An 18,387-nucleotide genomic window follows, 5' to 3' on the forward strand; every position below is an offset into this window, starting at 1 on the left:
CCCAGTTTGTAGACAACCAAAAGTAACATAAGACACAACGTGTTCTGTTGCAAATTCAAGGACTTATGGTCACGTGATGCTCTCATTATATGCATCATCTGCCAACCGAATTTCCTAAAATGTGTTTTTATCATTAAAAGTTTAGATTTGGCTTAGAATTAATTTGTATTTTCTTGAAATGAAAACTGAGCATGTGACATAAAGGTTTTATTTGGAATTACATTTTCTTGGTAAAGATTGAACATCTTAGACTGAGGCCGTTCGCATTCAGTTCGCGTATGTATGCGGGATATGCATTGATACATTGTATAGATACAGTACGCTTCTTAACAAACGAAATGCCTTCGGATCACTTCAGCTTGAGTTTACTGTAAAAACAAACACGTGTTCCCACACCCATTTCAATTAAACCTCTGCTTAACAAGCGAAAAAACATGATCTGTTAGAGTATTAGGTAAGTGGACTTCTGTGTGTCTTGCAGATATAGTAAGAACTATTTATATCGGTTTTTGTTGATTGTTGATGGCATAAGTTGTGAACTTTCTTCGGTGAAAGTTATATCGGGATGACATTTCCCTAAGCCATTATCATTGGATGACTATGACATTATCGATGGCTTTTTGCTAAAGATCACGTCTTTTTGCTAAAGATCATTAGCTAATGATTCTAATTTCAAATTTACCGCGTGGGCACTTGACTAAGAGGAAGTAATCATCACATGACGATGACGTCATAGTCTGTCGGCCATTTTATTTCGCAAGTAAACACTGGTTGAAATCGGATAAACTTTTGAGTCAGACTCACGTTGAAGTTTGTTGTTTTCTAGAGGTTCTACTCGTTCATAATACAGGCAACTGACTGAAGATGGGTTGTATTATTGGCAGCGTAAGTACTTTAAAAGTTTGACTGAGATCGCAGGGATTGTTGTCACAAAGAACTGAATTAAAAACGTAAACAAAGTGAAAATGACGATTCTCGACCAGTATTAAGAAATATCTTTATGGCTGACCGCTGTCAGATTTGTCATTATGATCTTTGGTATCATTGAAAGTTCTAGTGCAAGTCTCACTGGAAACTGTTTGTGTTGCATGAGGTATGGCCATTCGTTATCAGCTGGATTTTACGATTAACATAGGTGCGTGTTGGCGGACGTGAAGCATATTGTTCCGTGTAACGCCATTGTTGGATGACAGTACTCAAGTATAAGGACAGCTTAAACGTTACAGTATTTTCATGATTGCCTACGTTATGTGTGTTCTGAAAGTTATAGCACATAACTGCGTAACTCATTTACACCATAAATCCAGGTTGTGGCCACATTATCAGTCGTATTCATATGCTATCATGTTTGATACTAGCATTCAAACCCAATTCTTAGCTAACAGCTCATATTAATCCAAAGTGTAAGCTTACAATTTTGAAAGATCTAATGTAGCTGAAAACTCTTTGTGTTGTTTTAGATAAGAACATGTGTTATCAGCTGGATTTTATGATTAATGTAATTGTGCATTTAAGATATAAATTTTAACACAGTCCCTTATATCCTCGAATCAAAGTTATGAGATTGTACCATTGGAATCAAACAGGATCAGAATTATCGTTCTTGTTTGAAGTTTTTCTGATGTTCATATGCCAATATGAAATCATTTCAGCTTGTCCCGGAATAATGCAAGTTGGTCTCACATATTCATTACTTATAGGAAGGTGCGACATTGCATTGTGGTTAAAAAATGTATTGCCTTGCTTGCTATCAAGTATCATTCCAAACCCTAAGGTCATGCTTGAATGCCATGAGTATATGTTTATTTTTTCATCTGCTCATCCCACAAAAATAAGTTTTCATTGATGGATGTGATGGAATGTAAACATTCATGAAAAACATTAAACCCCCACCCCACCCCCCCTCAATGTTGCTTGGCCTTAATTCTCTAAATGTTGATCAATGATAGATGCAAGTCTTTGAGTGAAATAATTGAACATGGTTATGATAAGTGAAATAACTAAGCATTTTCAACAAAATAATTTCTGTGTTTTGTAGATTGTTAGTGAGTGAGTTTAGTTTTACGCCGCACTCAGCAATATTCCAGCTATATGGCGGCGTTCTGTAAATAATCGAGTCTGGACCAGACAATCCAGTAATCAACAACATGAGCATCGATCTGCGCAATTGGGAACTGATGACATGTGTCAACCAAATCAGCGAGCCTCACCACCCGATCCTGTTAGTCGCCTCTTACGACAAGCTGAGTCGCCTTCTATGGCAAGCATGGGTTGCTGAAGGCCTATTCTACCCCGGGACCTTTACGGGTCTGTAGAGTGTTAAGATTATTAAGATATTGAATATTTTCATGGGTATGTCACACTTAAGTTGAATGGGATTGTTTCAGCTTGCCTGCTGTTTTGGTAGTGCAGCATGCAGTCTCTGCTGTGCTTGCTGTCCTTCCACCAAGAATTCGACAATTACTCGAATTGCATATGCCTTTTTGCTGCTTATTGGGACTGTGGTAGCAGCCATTATGTTGACACCGGGTATTCGAGAACAACTGGACAAGGTGTGTAATGATTTTTTATTAAACATGGCTTGATGAAACATACTTTATATTGAGGTATATAGTTGTTTTGGAGAGGGGGCATGAATTCATTACGTGGGTGCAAATTTAATGGCCCACTTGTTAAAGTGTACTTGACATGGTATTAGAACTTGTTCCCACAAACTCATTCAGTGTACAGTCATAACTATAGCACCCTAAGACATTTCTTGAGTGTATTAGTTTTCAAAACTTGTATACCATATGTACACTATAATACAGATGTTTTAAACTAAAATTTGATGTATATACCCATATTGCCGATAAGGGTTTTGAAGCAGTTCACTGGCATTCGAAATATGTTTAAAAATGTGTTTATAATTTGCTAAATGCCCTATCCAAGGTAAATCAAGTCATAGGCCATCCCCTTATGTATTAGTGATATATAGCTTCATGCATTAATTTCTTGCCAGATCTGTGTCACGGGTCAGAATATGTTCCATTTAGTGATGTAATTGATCATAATGTTGAGCATGTCAGCTTTGTAAATTTCAGTCCTCTTTCTAATAAATAAATTCTATGATTACTCTATCACCTGTGTTATACCTTTTGGCATGCCTTTCTTCTCATTCAGATACCAATGTTATGTAACCCCAAACTGGGGTACCAAATTGGCTCTGGCAAAGTGTGCGATGAAGTTGTGGGATACCTGGCCGTCTACAGAGTATGCTTTGCTATGGCTGCCTTCTTCTTCCTCTTCATGCTGATTATGATAAAAGTCAGCTCCTCAAAGGACCCAAGAGCAGGCTTACAGAATGGGTAAGTTCTTGTTGTGTAGTGAAATTAATCCAGCAATAGAAGAGCTTATTTCATGTTTGTGGCACAAGCATGGTACCTTGGAGGAGTTTTGGAATGCTTGGTAGATGCGCTTACTAAGGTGTAATGCATGTTGTAACTTATGTAAGGCCAAAGTTTTACAGGGACTCAATAACAAACAACAGCTCCTAGGTGGGTGTGGCGGTGGGGTGTTAGTCTTTGCTCATACCTGAGCATGCTGACTACTGGAATGTGTCCAGTGCCATGTGATATTTTACAGTGAAGTTAAAGCCTTTCCTCTGGAGAGAAAATGGCTTTTTGTCCTCAAACCTGATATTCAGAAACTATTTACTACACATTTTGACGTCCATGCATTTTTCATGAGACTGTGAGACTGACATGAGTAGTGGACTACTCCCAGGTTCCTGAAAAATAAAACCCCTTGAAATTGCCATGTGAAAATAAAAATGACGGTGCATTGTTTTTTTATCACAGCATTTGCATATGTTGGAAAAGTCAAACATTTCTGTGGTCAACTCTTTTCTCCATCTATTGACAATATGTATATAGGCTTACAGTCAGCTATATACTGCAGCAGTACATTCTATATATTATTTCAGTATTTATTTGACACATCACATATGAATGATCAGCCCTGTATCAATTATAACCCACTGCTCAAGATCATACACATCTTTGGACATTTCCCCATTACAATGATTACAATTGACTGATAGCCATTTTGAGGTCCTGTTCTTTACACAGATGTACAATGACACATTGTCTTGTTACAGATGTATTGAGCGGTGCCATTTTGATCTGTTCTATACACAGATGTAAAATGACACATTGTCTTGTTACAGACGCATTGATAATGATGGGGGTGATTAGAAAGCCATGTGGTGTTTCCTTGTTGTTGTAAAGACAGCTGTTGACCACATGGGTGGAAATGTAGGAATATTCTTGGTGTGCCCACTGTAGTGCTGGTATCATTGCTCCTTGCTCATATGGACTACTGTTGTCATACTTGTTACAACACGTGAACATAATAAAACTCATGATCTGCTGGCTAAGTCTTGGTTACATTCACATGGAACTGCGAAAAAAGACTAATGGTAGCAGTTTTGATGCATTTCATTACTTTGTGTTCTTGATCATGTTGATTATTGAAACTCCATAAATATTGCTTGTTGTGTCAGTAGATTGAATTAGTTTGATTTGACAAAATTGTTTCATGTGTCCCATCAACACGATGAGACAGTGTGATATCTGTTATGAACAAGTAACATGAAGTTATTCCCAAGTGGAAGAAACTTCCCTTTGATATTTCCTTTATTTATAAAGACTTTATTTTGTTTTCAGGTTCTGGTTCTTTAAGATCCTGATCATCATTGGTATTTGTGTTGGAGCCTTCTTCATTCCACAAGGAGCCTTCGGCCAAGGTTTGTTTAATATTAATGACATCATCATAGAGTGCTGCTGTTGTGAAATTAAATAAGAAATGTGGACAATTACATTTTTACCACTTTTTAAATGGCATTGTATATTCATAACTAAATATGGAGATCATAAATTTACATATTACATTTTTTGTGGAGGCAGTGTTTGTTATAACCACTATGTGATGAATGTGGTTGTTTGTTGTCATCAGTCATAGATACTGTTTGCATGTGACATGGTCTATTGGGTGTCTATTGTGTCTTGCTTGTTGATGGGTGAGGTCTTTGTACTCAGTGGTTCATTGATTCAATCACTGTGATGGGCCTACTCGAATGTGACCACAGAGTGTGTGATTAAAGCATCTTGTAATTACAGTTTGCTTTATGTAGATGTACATGCACAGCAAAGATTTCTAAAGAATCAGGTTACAATCTATACAGGTTATACATAACAAACAAACATGCTGTTTTTTCTCTTTAAAAAATGACAAAAGTGTACAAACGTAACCCACATTTTATTGTCATGTCCTTAGTGCTTTTGCTACCATACTGTACCTCTTTTCAACTATGATTTTCATGCATTTGTGTTCAAGAAAAACACATATCAATTCTACGCAATCTGTATTAGTTGTATATAAGTCTTGTTGACATTATGAACATGGCGGTTAACCCTTTGTTATTGCTTCATTATTCTCCATCTCCATCATGTGACTCCAATAATGTGTGTTATCTGTATCAGGGGAATCAATCAAACTCAGGATAGAATATACTATTTTTTAATAATTTTTCAAAATTCCCCTTTTTCTTGTATTGAAGTTCCCATTGTTTAACATTTGTGTCATGGTTAACCTGTCTACTGCTAGTCCTATGAAGTCCAATGATAATGTGATATTTTTTTTACATGCTGACAAGGTACAATTTAAGGTATATGTTACCATGAAACTTGATGTTCATTTCAGCATGGATGGTGATTGGGATGATTGGAGCCTTCATCTTTATCCTCATCCAGCTCATTCTGCTGGTGGACTTTGCTCATGGCTGGGCTGAGAGCTGGGTTGGCAAGTGGGAGGAGACAGGCTCCAGGTGCTACTACATCGGTGAGATGTCCTCCTTGTGTCACAAGGAGGGTTTGGTATCATGCAACATGGAGCCTACTAATTAATAAATTTGGTTAAATCTTTGACTGCTCTGGGACACTTTATGTGCAGTTTTTCTGTGCAAATACTATTGCTTTTGAATTCTTGTAGATAGTCTCTGAATCATCAGTATTAACAGATTGTTAACATGATAAAAAGTATCTGTACTGTAGTAGGGCTCTCACGAGTACTCGAGTACTCGGGACCGAGTCGGGTAAAGTGAGACTCGAGTCCATTTCTTGGAAAGGCCTCGAAAGGGAGATAACTCTAACCTCCCTACATTACCAACATGGACGACGGTGAGAAAAATCGAACGTTTGGGCTCATTTTGATCTCGATTTGGTAACTAAGAAAACAAAATGCCGTCTCTGTGGCATATCTCTTAGTTGCGCTGGTAGTACAACTAGCTCAATGCGTAAACATCTCTTGCAAGCATCCGCAATTGAGTACAGTCACTTCTAACAAAAAGCAAGCAACTCTAGGGCAATTTGAAAGTTTTGTTAGCAAAAGTAGAAAACCTGTAGACAGGAATTGGTATGAGTCAATCACACAAAAAGCAATGCTAATGTGCGTCAAAGACATGCGACCTATCAGTATTGTTACAGGCGAAGGGTTCAGAGCTTTCTGTGAGGCATTAAATCCCAACTACCAAGTGCCGTGTGCCGCTACTATACACAACTACTTAATGAAATCATATGAAGACATTAAGGGGGACCTGATTTCTATACTGAAAACAGTACCAGCCGTTGCTCTAACAACGGACATGTGGACCAGTGTAGCTACATAGTGTACATAACTGTCACAGGCCATTACCTGAGTAATTGGAGTTTAGAATCGTGTGTCCTAACTACACGTCCTGTAGAAGAGAGACACACCGGCGAAAATATTGCTGCAAACCTGCTATCGATACAACAGGAATTTTGTATCCAATCTGTGTCTGGCATAATGACAGACAACGCTTCAAACGTGTGTTGCGGCTAGATCAGCTGGATATCCTCATGTTCGCTGTTTTGCCCACTCCCTCCAACTTGCAGTACACGATGGATTAAAAGTACCAGGCATTGAAAATATGCTCATGCATGCCAGAAAGCTTGTGGCATTTTTTGCAAATTCAACAATGGCTACACAATTCCTAGAAAATCACCAAAAGCTCCTTGGAAAAAGTCCAAAACATGTTGTTACAGATGTAGTTACACGATGGAACTCAGTCTACTTTATGCTGGAAAGACTATCTCTCTTACATTGGGACATCGTAACTGTTCTGCATGATAAATCAATTAAGAAACACAAACATCTGGACTTGAAAGATAATCACTGGGTACTTGTTGACCAACTGGTTTCAGCCCTGAAACCACTGGTTTCTGCCACAGAGGTACTTTGCAGTGAAGAATTCCCGACCTCTTCCGGAGTCTACCCGCTCGTCTTTGCTCTGGTCGACAACCACCTGATTGCTAAAGACCTTGACTCCAACATCGTCTGTGACATGAAGACAAGGATATCAGCTGGACTTTCTTCACGCCCGTTTCCTGACGGTTTCCTGGTTTCCCCAACTATGAAAGCACTGGACCCATGTTACAAGAACCTGAAATTTCTGCAGCCAGAACAGAGAACCGAAGTTCAAGCTGCTATTGTTAGGCTGATAACTGAGATTGACAGCAGTGCTGAAACAATTACTACGCCAACAGTTGTAAAGGAGGAGCCCCACTCTCAATCTCAGTCATCAGAATCTAGCCCCAAGAAATTCAAGTTCTCAGAGTCTGGAGATGCCATGTCTTTCCTACTAAGCGATATCATTGAGATCTCAGATGACTACGAAATTGAAAACAAGCGGGATGTCACCAAAGAGTATTCAGACTTCTTGGGTGTGCAAACAAGAGTCAAGGAACGGTCAACCCTGAAATCACTCTCATTATCTTGGTGGAGGGAGAACGAAATCCACTATCCCCGTGTGGCTAAACTTGCCCAGCGTTACCTTTGTATCCCGGGAACGAGCGTGCCTTCGGAAAATGCTTTCTCTGCGGCTGGGCTGACGATTACGAGACAACGAGCTGCCCTTAGTTCTCAAACTGCTGATGCGATAATATTCCTCAACAAGAACACTAGGAAACCATTGCTAGATGCAAACACTCCCTCGACTTCAACCTTGAATATCAAGACAGAGAAGCCTGAGTATGAAACCCCTGCCCCCACCCCAGCGGAGACAACCATGGCCCCCTCTGAGTCTGAGTCTGATAACGTCCCAGCTTTGCCTGTTCTTCCTGACATCTGAAAGAAGTGATAGTGTTGATGTCTCAAGTGTTCACTGTTTCACGAGTTCAACTTTTAACGTGCTTACTGTTTAGTAATCTTTTCAGGACTCGATTCAAAGACATTAATCACTGTTGATGACTACTAGTATTCATACACTGTAGTGAAAAATACCTTTAAAGTTTCAAAGGAAATAATTAGTGTTATTTTGTATTCTGTAATTAATTTGATCTAAAGGGAGAATTTATAAAAATACTGAATCATGAAAATATCGTTGTTTTATTACTAATTCTTTATATATATACGTTCAATTATCCAATCCCGACTGTCACAGTATAACGTATATATTACTAATTGGTACGTTAATGGTACTGCAATTAAAGAAAAGATATAATTTCCATCGATATTAGAGTAGTATTATGTTTAGTTTATGCATCTGAGAGTTTGGTATTCTTTTCATTAATTTCACCTCTGCTTGAAAACGTATTTACGACATCTTTTATCGATGAATATCGCCGTCCCTCAGAATCAATGATTATAGTTTTAGAAGGACATATGATATTATGAATTACATGAATAAATTATATGCGAAAACTCTAAACTAACAGGTTACTAATCGTTTAACATATATTAAAAGTCATCCACAACAACTAGATAGAAATAACAACAGAATTTTAATAGTATGCCTGGTCATGCATCAACGAATGAATTATGTATAAATACAACAACAAAGCAATGTTTCATAAATCATAATCGCCTTGATCACGGATCACATTCAGCTTTTTATATCATCCTATCCCCGTATTTCTGTCGTCTGCCATATCTGAAATAAACAAACAAATTAACTCTCGGAAGATGGATCTATCAGTTTCATTTGAGACCATTCGGGAAAATCAGTCACATGGTCAAATTTCTAAGAAACGATTGGTTGATTACATTATGCAGATTTATCCATCAATAAAGTTGATTTATTTACAAAGACAATTGAATGCAATATCACGTTCAATGTCAAATGAAAAAAGAGAACAGTATTTAATGTCAAATAATGAAAATAACATAGAACAAGTTTAATATCAGTTTTTGTTTTTATTCGTATCATTAAAAGTGGCGGCGATCTTCCCCTTGCTTCGTTTCTGTCTTCTTTGTTAGATCGACTATTGCATCAAGTGTATGTATGATAGTACGTTGTCCGCTAAACGTCATGTTTATTTGTTTGTTCTGGAAAACCGTCTAATTGTCGAGTACTCAGATCTGAGTCGGGTCTAACCCCTCGAGTACTTGAGTCCAATATTTTGGACTCGTGAGAGCCCTATACTGTAGTAGCAAAAGTTGTATGTCAGATTGCAAATTAGACTTTTTTTCTTTGTGTGTGTGTTGTCTTTGATGGTAGTGACCTATATTCTTATTCATGAAAGGTTTGGTCTTATTGCTTAGCCGTCCTTAGTGATGTAGTCAACCAGGTTTTGATACAAAAGGTTTGTTTTTCAGGTCTGCTGTTCTTCACAGGGTTGTTCTACTGTGTTGCCATAGCCTTGGTGGCAGTTTTCTTCGTATTCTACGCCAGTGTAAGTCTCACATGCCACAGCATTAGCAGATGGTAGTTTCATTACAGCTTTAGTACTTTTTGTATTAGTCACTATGATGCTGTTTTTGACCATGTTTTTATACTCATGTATGTCTTTGTGATTTTAGTCAGTGGACCCACTTTGAATAGTCGGATGATAAATACTGAATGCTCTTGAATGAAAAGACATTTGTCCAAAAGCTGAAAACGGAGGATAAATTGTGGTTCAATTCTCCAGGAGTTAGAATGCTGTCTATAAACATTGTAAACAGTGTCAGTATAAATCCCCTGGCACACTTAGTAGCATTGTGTTCTAGGATGACAAGAAATCAGTGAAGATCTGGTATAAACTGTTTGTGAGAGGCAACAAATGTATTTGGATTGTCAAGGCTTACTAACTGTGCTGAAGCATTTTATCATATCCCAACTGCCATGAAACATAGTGCTGTCCTTTACTTGAATATTTACACACTGTTATCGCACAGGTAGACACATTCTTTTTGACATTATAGGACGTGTCAAGCCACTTTCACAAGTCAAATCAACTGTGTATGACACATTCCTTTTGACACTATAGGACATGACAAGCCAATTACACTAGTTAAATCAACTAATTAAGACACTTTCCTTTAGAAATTATAGGATGTCTCATGCAAGTTAAATCAACTAAGTATGACACATTCCGTTTGACATTATAGGACAAGTCCTGTAAGTTACCCAAGTTAAATCACTTCCAATTGACATTCTAGGATGAGTCATGCAAGTTGCACAAGTTCTTCCTGTCCTTCAACCTGATCCTGTGTGTGTTCATCAGCATCCTTGCTGTGCTGCCCAAGATCCAGGACTGTAAGTAACATACTGTTCACTTCAGTGTCACAGTTTTAACTTGTGATGACCAATTTGACCCTGATTACAAGTGCATATCAGGTTATATGTAACAACGGGATTAGGATCACATCCTTTGTTGACCAGTATGCAACAAGCAGATAACATGTAGAACTTACAGTGTCCCTTTGATTTTGTAATTATTAGAAAGCAGTTAGAGGTGATGGTAGAAATGGTAGAATGGTAGAAATGATAATTATTCACTCTTCAGGCACTTGTTGTTCTGACATGTACAGTGTCAATCTGTTACAGATCAACCCCGCTCTGGCCTCCTGCAGTCATCTGTCATCTCCTTGTACACGATGTACCTCACCTGGTCAGCCATGACCAACAGCCCAGGTAACCACCGCATGTCCACAATTACCGTGCCACCATATGTATTGCTATACGATCCCTAACAGTACGGCAGTTGATTCAACCAGAGACATGTTAATGCTCATATTGATCCTCCATAGCGAAAGTAAAAGTTTTACTTACCTTACCATAGGTGTAGAGCATATTACCCCAAGCTTCGCTTAGTAGGAGATCTGACAGAGTTGAATCGCTATTCAATCTTGAATGGCTAACCCAAATTCGACGACTGTAATACGGAAGTATCTGGATCTCCCCACTGCGCATGCTTCCAGACTCCATGAGAACTTCACTTTTACTTCAAGCGTCGTCTTGTCTAGATGTGCTTGGGTTGCGTGTACAGGGTTGTCAAGTGCAGAGTTTAAGGTTTTCAGGAAGAGGAAGACTCAGAAGTTACGCAAGATGTCACGTTCCCCTGCGTCCTCTTCAGGATCTAGATTATTGGTGCCTTGTATGCGGAGTTGCAGACAGTGCTTGAGGTGCCTGGGGTAGTGTGTGATACTTCTGCGAGGGTGGAGCCGACGCTGATATAGACGGGAGGTAGGGTGGTCTTGTCGAGGCCAGACGCCCTAGTGCACCCAGAGGTACAATGGATTCTTCGAGCGTTGCTATCTACTTCTTCGATGACATCATGTGCATCTCAGGAGCTGACAGTGCCTACGACTAGGGCTCCTCCATTTTTCCTGGACTTCACAGCGACGCCGAGTGAGGAACGCATCCAGTTATCGGCACTGACGCCTGTGGGTGCATCTCAGTCAACAGATAATTAGACTTGGAGAGATCGGCGCCAAGGTTGGGCGCATTGGCCTATGGAGCGCCGAGAGGCGCCACTACTGTCATCAGCGGAAGAGTGAGAGCAGAGCATGCTGGTGTCAGAAGATCTAGATCAAGAAGCCCCTGGAGCATCTCCAGATCGTCAAGCCAGATTTCTTCACCATAGAAGGAGCAGGCGGTTACGTTCCCGGTCGGCGTCACTTCCCAGAGCCAGGCAGTTGACGCACAAGGAGCGCAAGTCAGGCATTTCCTGGAATGTGGATGAAGAGCAGTATTTTTCCCTCAATTATGAGGAAGACCCTGCTCATGTGAAGGAGGATGAAGGCTAGTACTTGCCGCTGTCTGCAATGTATGACTGGATAGCTGACAGGCTCCCAGATTGCCCTCCCCCGGCGTCAGGTGTGGACGATGCCAGGGCTATCAGAGTGGATTCGGAGTTGATTATTCCGCCACATCGTATATTTCCCATGGTGGCCGACGCCATATCCTCCTTGAAGGAAGACTTTGCCAAGTTGTCGTTAAATTCCACGATTAAGGCTCCCAGGTTGAAGAAGCACGACTGTAAGGTTCATATTCTCGATTTTGCGGACTCTGGGGCGGTGTTAGATGAGGACATTAAGAGACTATCCTCCATCTCCACATATAAGGTACAGGATTCCAGAATGCAAGCGAGTCCCAGTTGGAGCATTTGTCGTTGTTATTCCTGTGGCAGGGGAAGGTGCTTCATGACCTGTTGTGGCATGTCCGTATAGCGTTAGCTATGACGACGGTGGTGCGTAGGATGGGCTTTTTAGACGCATGTTCGTGGCAGGAGGAGTTCAAGCAGTGTCTCGTAAGAACTGCCTTTTCCTCACAGGCCCTCTTCGGGAATGCTATCCTAGAGGTTAACAAGGAGGTCGCAAGCCTTCAGGCGTAACCAGGGACACCCCCGGCAGAGGGAAGAGGAAGCACCCAAATTCAAGACGTTAAGGGTGTTACCTGTCACGACTGGGACCTCCCGCCCCTAGCCGTGCTAGTTTTCCCTACACCAGTAGGCGGGAGACTGGGCATATTTTGGAGGAACTGGTCCATCCTTGAAGATCCTTACCTTACCAGAATCCTAACGAAGGGCTACAGACTACCGATCATACAACCTCCATCGTTGACATCTCAGCCAGCGCCGCGGGTGTGTCCACACCTCTCACCAGGATTCTTCTCTCTGATCCTCCTCATTCCACAAGAATGACTCCGGCAAGTTACTCATGATCCACAACATGGCGGTGTTCAATGATCGTTACTTGATAGAGCCTCCTCACTTAAAGATGGTGTTTCTGGAACAGCTGCACCTCAAGTTGGTTCCGGGAATGTGGCTGTGCAGTCTCGGCATACAGGATGCATATCTGCCCATCCCCATCTGCCCGTCTCACAGGAAGTTTCTGAGGTTTGTATTCAAAGGTCAACAGTACCAGTGGCAGGTCCTGCCGTTTGGCATTTCCATGGCCCTGTGGCTATTTACCAGAATCACGGTGTCTATCAGTCAGTTTCTTCATCTCAGGCAGATAGAGTTCGATCTTTTGACAACTTAACGAGGAAGACGGTGTTTCTGTTGGCGTTAGCAATAGCAGGGAGAGTTAGTGAAATTCATGCACTGGATGTGACTAGGGTCCGGTTTGAACAGACCAGACATAGGGCTGTACACTTGGGCCTTCTCAGGGATTTCCTGGCAAAAAACCAGGTCAACCAGACAGGTTATTCACCATCCCCCCTCTTTCTGCCATCATCGGACCAGAGGATTGGGAAGAGCAGTTACTTTGTCCGGTTTGGACCCTCAGATTATGTATCAAGAAGTCCTTGATTGTTCCTGCCCTTTTCCATGACTACTAGAGAGGAAGTCACCAGGAACACAGTAACCTTATGGTTTAGGCAAACCATCCTGGAGGCTTATGACACTCAGAATCTTATGCACCCGTGGTCTCACATTCCGCACAAGATTCAAGCGTTAGCATCAACAGTGGCCCTACACAGGGGGTCTTGTACTTATGTGAGATAATGTACTATACCCCTCTGGTGGTTAGCATGTGAACCACTACTCTGATTCTGGTTCCAGTTGACCTTCACGATAGGTTGTTGCGGCACACCGGTGAACAGTGTTTGTGAATCAGTAGTGGTCTGGCTGCCCCAAGACATATGTGGGATGATAGACTTTTGACGGTCCTCTGGAGTCCTGCACCACTGTCCTGTCTGTTGCATCCATATGCTATAGACCTATGGTAAGGTAAGTAAAATATTTGTTGAAATCTAAATATTTTAGATATTTAAGATATTTTAAGATATTTTAGATATAGGACGGTTAGTCCCTCCAAATGCTGGATGCTCCTCCCCACTACGGACTCTTTGGACCGAGAAGTAAAAGTGATGTTCTCATGGAATCTGCGCGCATGTGCAGTGGGGAGATCCAGATACTTCCGTATCAATACAGTCGTCGTATTCGGGGTAGCCATTCAAGATTGAGTAGCAATTCAACTCTTGTCAGATCTTGTCTTGCTATAGACCTATGGTAAGGTAAGTATTTAAATATATAAAATATTTAGATTTTAACAACCTTGCCACACTTGTCGATATATTTTGTTAGGAGTAAAAGTATCTGATGTGTTTTATCTATGTAGAGAAAAAGTGCAACCCCAGTTTGAGCTCCCTGATCCACTTCAATGGCTCTCTGCCCAACACTGATCCCAACAATGGAACCTTCGACAAGGGTGTGTTTGACTGGCAGGGTATCTTGGCTCTGGTTATCTGGGTTTTTGCTGTTCTCTATGCCAGGTAATATATATATAAATATGATGAACAACGAATTGTTACATTGTACTTAAAATCGGGTTATGTTTTGGACTATCAGAACTGAATGTTGCTTGACCATGACCGTGTCACATAAAGTGTATGTGTCCAGTGGGGATTGGGGACCAGATGTGTTTGGAAGTACCTATGCTTGTACTCATCTTAAGAAGCAAGTCATGTGGACTTCTTTCCTTTCTTGTCATCACGTCCTGATGAATCGGAACTTATGATTGACCACTGATTTTAATGATCAAGAGCTTATTACTTACAGACTGCGGGATATTGATGTTGTTACACGAAACAGCATTAACTCATTTACTTGAAGTGTTTATTATGGTATTGATGCCTGTCCTGCTGCTTGTAGTGTGAGGACCTCCTCCAACAGTCAGGTGGGGAAGCTGACCATGTCAGAGAAAACCATTCTGCAATCAGACAACGGTAAGTAGCTGACATACTTCCTTGACTCCCAGAATGCAGTGGAATCCAATCTTTCAACCAGGCGTATACTGATAGTTGGAATTTGAGTTAGCTCCCTTAAATTGCCTTGAAAAGTAATAATACAGTATTTGTATAAGGTATTTGTTATCATAGAGGTGGTGGATTCAGAGAGGAGGGGGTGGGAAGTTGTGGTTGGAATGTTTTTCTGGGGATATATTACCATTTTGTACTAGTTTAGTCTGAAGTGAATAGTGAAAAGGATGCTATCTTGAACCAGGTTCGACTGACTCAACTGGTGATGAGGAGAAAGGCTCCAAGAGCTGGGACAATGAGGAAGAGTCTGTGGCATACAGCTACTCCTTCTTCCACCTGATGATGTGCCTCGGAGCCCTCTATGTGATGATGACCCTCACAAATTGGTTTGAGTAAGTACAGTATTGAAACAGTTGTCATATGTGTCCATCATTTTCCAGAGTCTTTAATGTAGGACTGTTGCTTATTTATTGTCCCCTGCCGCAATGCAGAATGGGGGACTCTGTATTCAGCAGCATCTGTATGTCCGTCCGTCTGTATGCTCCGATTCTTGTTGATGTGATATCTCTTACCTAACGTCTTCAGATAAGATGACAGAACTTTGACATTGAGGGATTATGCAAACACCAATCAATTTGGGTGACCATGACCTTCTTTCCAAGGGTACAACCTCACTTGGAACACTTTCCAAACTTAATGTGATATCTTGTCTTCAAATTTGGTGACAGTCTACATTTTTGGGATTACACAGACACCAATTAATTTGGGTTACCTTGACCTAATTTTCAAGGTCACCACGGCACTTGGAACACTTTTCAAACTCTTGTTAATGCAATATCTTATGAACTGTTTTACCCAATGTCTCTAAATTTGGTGACAGGCTACTTTAGGTGCTGATTGTGCTCACTATTGATGACAGTGTATGGAATATTATTATGATTGTAAAATGATTGTATCATATCTAAGGTAATATTCTACATGACCCAAAGATAAAATTTATTAGATGTGTTATGAATATTTCATTGTTCTTTATTTTAGGGGGTCATTGCCATATTAGTGGCAAACACTTGTTTTTATATTGTAAATACATGTCTATCATGTTTGACTTATGAAAGTAGTGTCACAAGTATACCCAGAAATTTTGGTTCAGAAAGTACTTAGTATCTTTGAAGAACACCTTTTACAACTAAAAGTAGTATTTCATGTTAACAGTCTCATTTGAACATGAAGATTGTATGCTGTTCTGAAATTCATCTCGGCACAGAAATTGTAAGATTATAGTCGATGAGTTTCTCTTATGATTCCACATTGCTTCCTAGGCCCAGCTCAGACTTCAAGACTCTGAATGCAAACATGGCCTCTGTGTGGGTGAAGATAGCCTCCAGCTGGGTGTGCATCCTCATCTATGTCTGGACACTCATCGCCCCCTGTGTCCTCCCCAATCGGGACTTCAGTTGAACAACTCCCAACAGGCAATCCTTGTAATCTGATCCAAGATATTTTAAGACAGCAGTTGTAATACCTATCACAATTCTCAATAGTTTCTTTGGTTGAGAATAACTCCTTTGTTTGATTACAAGGTTACTAAAACCTGTTGATAGTTTAGGATCATTGTTATTTATCAGCAGTGTCAAGTAAAGTTGATATTTTGTATTTTTGAAAACTTCTTATATTACAGAAACTGTAGGCCTGGACTTTATGATGTAGTTCATATGAACATCAGACTAATGGCGACATTGCTTTGGTCAGTGTCAGTATGTCTGTCATGCTGTCAATCTTTTGGCTTGTATCTAACCACAGCTACACATTCAGCAAGTGTTTGCTTGCAGTTGTTCCTATTACTCCATAGAGGTAATTACGATCAAGGATGACGAGATGCTAGGAAAGACTAAGGTCAGTAGAAGACCATCTTGGATCTCATTCAGCATTTTGTGTAACCATGGTGGCGAAGGGTTGGACATAGAAAGATCCATGTATCTGTAACAAGTTTTGATTTATTCCCGGCTTTGATTTAATTGTTTCTTTATGTACCATGTTTTTTCCCTTTAATAGATTCTGATAAGCAACTGCTGTACATTTATGTATTTGCTTTTTACACTTTATGACATATATTTCATTTGTCCAGTGGAGACTTTGGAAGAGTTGAATTGAGGCAATCATTGACTGGTTGAAAGATAACCAGTCATGTTCATTGACATGGTTCTGTGACGTGAAAATTTGACATGGTAGTGAATGTTTTGACCTTTGGAAAAGAATGCTAGTTGTGGATATGAATATTCCTTTGTCATAATAGTTTGTTGAATGTTTTTCTAGTGGCACGTTTGTTTGGATATGAACTCACATATATGCAGAAAATATTATTATAGTGAGACCTTTCAGTTGAATCTTATCCCCTCCCAGACCTGTGTCACTACTGTACAAACATCAAAATTTTGCGTTTGTAAAATGTTTTTATGTTTATTACGTATGGCAAACAAACACCCACAATGCAACGGATCTGAAATATGTTTCAGCGACAAGCTAGTTCAAGTTAAAGAGCTAAACTGAAGGCTCAAATGTGCCCTCCTATCCTTTCATACTTAGTATCCTTTCATCTGTGAACTAATGAAAAAGATGGTGAATACATTATTTATATGACTGTTTTGTTCCTTTGTAAATGTCACAAGTATGTTATGATATTTGAATTTTTGAACATGATGCTATGTTTGTGTATATTAACGTATATTATATGTTATGTACTGTGCTGATTGAACGTGGTGCAATGTTTGTATAAAGTACAATGCTACTGAAAAGTCACTAAGATATTTTATACATAAAGCACAAGTAATTCAGTCCATGCACAGTCAAGTTTCTGATGGTTTAATGTCTTTCTGATGTTAATAGCACAGTAAATATGAACTCTCATGAAAACTGGTAACAGCCAATATTATTTTACAGTTTGAAATAAATTGTTTGAACATATGTAGGAGAAAAAGGAGTAATTATAAAGATCTAAATGTAGTTGTATTGGTTTGAGTGCTTCATATCACATACTGAAGTTGTTGTAAAGTGATGTCACATCTTGTGATCTTTTGTGATTTCTGAATAAACTGTGTATGAAAATATCCTCAGTGGTTTTCATTTTTGCTGTTGATGTGATAGAAAACATGTTACAGGAATCATGGACATGTGACATTTGTTTGATACTCTTGGTATAGTTCCCCAGTATTCTGTGCTTGTCATAATGAGGATTGGTTGGACACAATATGTGTGATCCTTTAAGTGTATCAATATGATCAATATGACCTTATCTTCTATCTGCACAATCGTCTGTTGCCTATTAACCAAACACGCTCTACCTTTACCCGCCTGGGTTCTGATTA

At 39.9% G+C, this 18,387-nt stretch overlaps 1 protein-coding gene across 1 annotated transcript; it reads left to right on the forward strand.

The window, feature by feature from the left end:
- Positions 1-713: 713 nt before the first annotated feature.
- Positions 714-18,131, forward strand: LOC137278516 (serine incorporator 3-like). Its single transcript, XM_067810894.1, has 12 exons — positions 714-885; positions 2,388-2,552; positions 3,163-3,347; positions 4,707-4,786; positions 5,743-5,880; positions 9,655-9,731; positions 10,480-10,576; positions 10,868-10,954; positions 14,386-14,539; positions 14,919-14,992; positions 15,270-15,417; positions 16,345-18,131. Exons 1-12 carry the CDS (start codon positions 865-867, stop codon positions 16,481-16,483), a joined length of 1,365 nt encoding a protein of 454 aa, XP_067666995.1. The 5' UTR covers positions 714-864; the 3' UTR covers positions 16,484-18,131.
- The last annotated feature ends 256 nt before the right edge of the window (positions 18,132-18,387 follow it).

The sequence above is a fragment of the Haliotis asinina genome, chromosome 3 (assembly GCF_037392515.1).
Source record: "Haliotis asinina isolate JCU_RB_2024 chromosome 3, JCU_Hal_asi_v2, whole genome shotgun sequence".
Classification (NCBI taxonomy): Eukaryota; Metazoa; Mollusca; class Gastropoda; order Lepetellida; family Haliotidae; genus Haliotis; species Haliotis asinina.